Source organism: Chanodichthys erythropterus, chromosome 8 (genome assembly GCF_024489055.1).
Source record: "Chanodichthys erythropterus isolate Z2021 chromosome 8, ASM2448905v1, whole genome shotgun sequence".
NCBI classification, from domain to species: domain Eukaryota; kingdom Metazoa; phylum Chordata; class Actinopteri; order Cypriniformes; family Xenocyprididae; genus Chanodichthys; species Chanodichthys erythropterus.
This window is the reverse complement of record NC_090228.1, coordinates 44542855-44547977: the sequence shown is the minus strand read 5'-3', so window position 1 is coordinate 44547977 and position 5123 is coordinate 44542855. Positions and strand designations below refer to the sequence as shown.

Genomic DNA, 5123 nt, shown 5'->3' with positions numbered 1-5123 from the left:
CAGAGAAGAGTCATGGCAATGCGATGCTTGCACATGTTTGTGACTTATCACCCACAACCTACCTCATACATTTCCAGTTCTTATCTTTCTCATACATTTCCAGTTTCTCATCTTTTCTATGGACTCTTTATAATGTCAATGTATTCATCTAAATGTATTTACATGTTAAATATGTAAAGAAACTGAAATTAAGTTGGTTGTTACTACTATTTAAGTTATTGTGTTACTATGTTATATACAGTTACTATGTTATTGTGTTTGTAACCAAAGAACACTGATTTTGCACAATTCTTCCTTAATACAGATAAAGGAGGCAGAATTTCATTCAGTCTTTGTGTATTTTATTTACAGACATGGCTAAAAATTATTACATGTGAGAAGAGACATTACAAATTCTTTTGTAAAATAAAAAAACATTTACAAAGTAGATGTGAGCATGGTGTATAATTCTAACACGACGGCTTCACAACAACACTTGGACACATATTGGTCAAAGCACAGCACACAACCACAATTTTATCCAGCAAAGTCTTATCCTCCCCCTCACAAGGCACCACAAATCCCAGGCGTATTGTGTCATTTAATATGTTAAACTTAGAGCGCATACACCCTATCACTCGCTCCACTTGGATCCTGACATGAGCCAACTTCCTGGTCTCTTCCACATCTTTTGCATTAAGTTGGCTGTGTCCCCTGGTGAAGGCAGGTATTTTCAGTGTAGCACCCACAAGGGCAACACTTTCTTTAACATCAAATCCACGGTCTGCTAACACTAGGTCTCCAGGCGAGAGCTTCTGAAGAAAGCCACAGTTCTCTGTGATCTGTTTATCACTGGCACGCCCCCCCCACCCTCTGGAAACGAAAGAGATGGTACCTTGTGGTGTTATGCCAATGAGATATTTCATTGTGTGCCTGCTTTTGTAGTTTGAATATGCCTGTGCCTTTGCACGTAGATTTTGTGCCCTTTCAATGAAAAGCTCGAAGCAGTCAATAATAACAGTAACACGATTCCCAAACATCTCTACATACTGATGTGGCATGCTTGCCTGTATACAATGGCGCTTTGGCCAGTGCACCAAAGGGCTGAGATGTGCATGCAGTACATTGATGGTCTCAATGAACAGATTGGATGCGGTTTGTCGGCTAATGTCAAAGAGGTGTGCAACATGTTCGACAGGCAGATCAAGTCTTAAACGCATAAGGGTCAGGAGGAGCATTTGAAAACGGGAGAGTTTTCTTTCTTTTGTTTCTAATTTAGGTAGACTGGGAATGATTTGCATCAGCACTCCCATCAATAGACTGAAAGATGGAAGGCCAGTGTAGTACTTCACCTTTGAATCCTTGTCTTTGAGAAATTTCTCATCCAGGGCCTTTTTGGAGAGCTCTCCCTTCAGTTTTCGATTCTCTTCCTGCAAACGTATTATTTCATTGAGTCTGAGGCCACACATGGTGCAGTTCTGCTGTTCTTCTGCATTCCCCATTGGAGCACCATCATCCCCTGATGTTTCAGTTTCCATCTCTTCTTCTCTCCCTGCATTGTCTGGGGCTGATGGTAGGGGCTGAGTCTCTGGTCCTTCCATCTCTGCCACAGGTGCAGAGTAGTCTAATTGTAATAACAATAAGAATGAACTGTAAATCTTTGTATACTTGCCTGATGCCCAGGGCCCACTGTTTTCAAAACAGTCTAATTTGGTTAAAATGATCCTGATTTGAAAATTCCATGTTTTTGTATCTGTGATCAGGGACCAGTTCAAATGTAATCCTTGATTCCACACATCAAGACATGGGATTTATCAATCTAGATCACTTTGATCCAAATGACTCTTTTGAAGAACTGGGCCCATGGATGTGACTTTCACACCATACTTTTGTTACTGATAGCTGCTCCAAGTATTTCAAGACTGTTACATTAGCATGCCAAATGAATAATGACCTTCTAGAATGACTGGCCTTTGTGTCAGAAAAGCTACAACTCTGTGTGAAAGGTACTTATACTTAGGTTCAATCCTTTGTCTAGATAAAGAAACACCATTGCACATAAAATATATTGAGTCTACTTGTGTCTGTTACTTGTGTCTGTTATTTACCTGGGAACAAATGTGCTGCTTCATTCAACTCAGTCTCATGACCGGTGTGGACAGTACCCGGCGATGGGGGTGGATTCACAGGACCTTCCATCTCAGTTGCAGGTGTAGTGTCTGACAGTAGCAATATAAAGAAACTGTGTCATATCACAACCTCTATTCCTAAGGAATACAGATTAGCTGTACACAGGGGGCAACATACACTACTGTTTTATAAGACTGTTTTATATTTAAATATATTTAATCTAATTTATTCCTGTGATTCCTGAATTTTCAGCATCATTACTCCAGTCTTCAGTGTCAAAATTCTTCAATGAATAGAAAGTTCAAAAGAACAGCATTTAATTAAAGTAGAATATTTTCTAACATTACAAATGTCTTTACTGTAACTTTTGATCAGTTTAACTCATCCTTGATGAATAAAAGTATTGATTTATTTTTTTTTATTTCTATCCCCAAAAATAAAATTAAAATTCTTACTGACCCCAAACTATTGAATGGTAGTGTTTAATGTTACAAAAGATTTAGATTTCAGACAAATGCTGTTCTTTTGAACTGTCTATTCATCATAGCATCATGAAATAAAAATATACATAACTGTTTTCAACATTGATAATAATCATAAATGTTTCTTGAGCAGCAAATCATCATATTAGATTGATTTCTGAAGGATCATGTGACACTGAAGACTGGAGTAATGATGCTGAAAATTCAGCTTTGATCACAGGAATAAATTACACTTTACTGTATATTGACATAGAAAACAGCTGTTTTAAATTGTAATAATATTTCACAATATTATCGTTTTTGTTTGTATTCTTAATCAAATAAATGCAGCCTTGGTGAGCAGAAGAAACTTCTTTTAAAACATTAAAAATCTTACTGACCCCAAACTTTTGAATGGTAGTGTATATTGTATTCTTTTACTATTTACCTGAGTGTAAAGGTGCTGCATTATCCAACTCAGCCTCAGGACCAGTGTTGTCAGTGCCTAGCGATGGGTGTTGCTGTTGTTGTTGTGATCTCGTCGCTCTTCTGCTAAACCGCTTGAACCGGTCTGTGTTCGCAACTTTGACCTCAGTGTGGCCGAGGTACAGAGAAGGGGCCCAGTCAGGATCACACTCCAACATTTCATAGGCAGGTTTGCCTGAAAACACAGTCACCAAATAAATTGTTATGTAGCCTAGATTTACAACATTTAAAACTGATTAACGTTACGCTTTAGTACATTAAGCTTAACTTAAGCTCATTTTGTAGCCATTTCATTTTTTTTTCACAGTTAACATTGGCCTAATGTCAAATCTAATGGTCTATTTAAATGTGCTAAAGAGGATGTTTTGTTTTATACATTTTTGCAATATTACTTGAAACTGTCTTAACTAACTGATAAAAGACTATTTATTAGGTGCACTGAAAGGAATAATATTAATATACATCATCTGTGCACAAGGTAGGGCCTTAAAAACATCAGCCGATGATCGCGTAAAAGATCCTCTTTAGCACCTTTAAGTCACAAAAAAAACAAAAAAAAGACACGCTGGTTATTTGCCCACAACATGACATTTACAGAGAGTAATTAACTTACCTTTGTGGAAATGCTTTGAACACACCATCATGTGTGGTGGAGTGTTATTAAAGGTAATCTTGGGCCTCCTTACTGCTGCTATCCATGCCATTCGTCGCCTTTTCGTCACGTCTGAAACATGGCTTGAACTATTATTTTTCCACGCTGGAAAACGATAAAAGGATATTCCGTTAAGCTTTAAGCCACTTCTATCGTGAGAACGACTATTGCACTTTATAACACAGCAGGTAGACGGCATCTTGAACACTACATGCTTCTCTCCATGCAAGTCTGGCGCCTGTATGTTTGTGCCGCGGATCCCCAAAATGCTTTGCGTTCACCACTGGGAATACGTCATGATAACGACACATCAGTAATCTCTATACTATGACTGAGCTGACACCGACTGAGTCTGTGATTTCGGAATGAAGAGACAAAAAACAATCACCTCGTTTTTAAAAAAAACAAACAATGTAAGTATCCTGTGCCTGTTGACTTTCCCATATGTGGCAGGTTAGATTTTTTTGAAGGAGAATAGCTAGTTTGACAATAATGCCCTTACGAAAATGAACCATGGTTTTACTTCAAATAAAACCAAAAAAAATGTAGTTAAACCATGTAGTTAAACCATGGTAACCACAAATTAACCATGGTTTTGCTACTCTAACCGAGTTTAACCATGGTATTTGTGGTAAAACTGTGGCTAATTGACTACCATTCATATAACCAAACATAATGGAAATAATGTTTTATCTGATCATTTAACCCATTGTACTGTATAAATTGAGTTCACTTGTCATGCAAGCCACTATAAAAATAATTATAATAAGTAAATGTGTGTGGTGCAAGGTTTATGCAAACAACAAATAAAGGCCTACATAAACTTTTGACATCCTCTTATAGCAGGAAATCAGGTTTTTTTTTTTTTTTTTTTTTTTGTATGGAGCAACGGAGGATATAGATTCTTAAATTATGGGCTAGGATGAAAAAAAAAAATCATTTGAAAGATATTTCTGTAAATTGCAACAAACTTGTAATTAACACTTAAATTTCAAATGTTTAGTTATTCTTAGACATTTGAAATAGTAGTTTTAGCCATTCATTCTCAGGAATATGTTGTATTTCACATTGTTGTGAAATTCTATAGAGGTATAGAAAAATTATGAAATTATAATTTCGGCTGTTAATCGAAAGGTTGGTGGATCGTGCCCACCCAGGGACAAAGAGTGTTTAGCTTTCCTATAGCTCAAACAGTAGAGCATGGCGCTTGCAACGCCAAGGTCATAGTTTCGATTCCCAGGGAATGCAAGTATTGACAAAATGTAAAATGTGTATCTTGAATGCAATGTAAGTTGCTTTGGATAAAAGTGTCTGCCAAATGCATAAATGTAAATGTATAAATGAAATGATAAGATTTAAAATGTTGTTTTCCTGGCCTGCAGGCAATTTCTGATGACACTAAGGCAGGGCCTAGT

The 5123-nt window shown here is 37.0% G+C and overlaps 1 protein-coding gene across 1 annotated transcript; it reads right to left on the bottom strand.

The window, feature by feature from the left end:
- Positions 1–449: 449 nt before the first annotated feature.
- LOC137025306 (uncharacterized) lies at positions 450–3760 on the bottom strand. The gene is made up of 4 exons (XM_067393311.1): positions 3670–3760; positions 3019–3231; positions 2088–2198; positions 450–1603 (listed from the first exon to the last, which is right to left on the bottom strand). The coding sequence occupies exons 1-4, from the start codon at positions 3758–3760 to the stop codon at positions 450–452; spliced, it is 1569 nt and encodes a 522-aa protein (XP_067249412.1).
- Between the last annotated feature and the right edge of the window lie 1363 nt (positions 3761–5123).

What these genes read in the sequence shown, in the direction of transcription:
- LOC137025306 (XM_067393311.1), bottom strand. Translation starts at nt 3,760, where the DNA reads ATGGCATGGATAGCAGCAGTAAGGAGGCCCAAGATTACCTTTAATAAC. An exon ending in TTCAAAGCATTTCCACAAAG is followed by an intron (nt 3,232 to 3,669) that starts GTAAGTTAATTA and finishes CTGTGTTTTCAG; the next exon opens with GCAAACCTGCCTATGAAATG. An exon ending in TGCAGCACCTTTACACTCAG is followed by an intron (nt 2,199 to 3,018) that starts GTAAATAGTAAA and finishes TGCTACTGTCAG; the next exon opens with ACACTACACCTGCAACTGAG.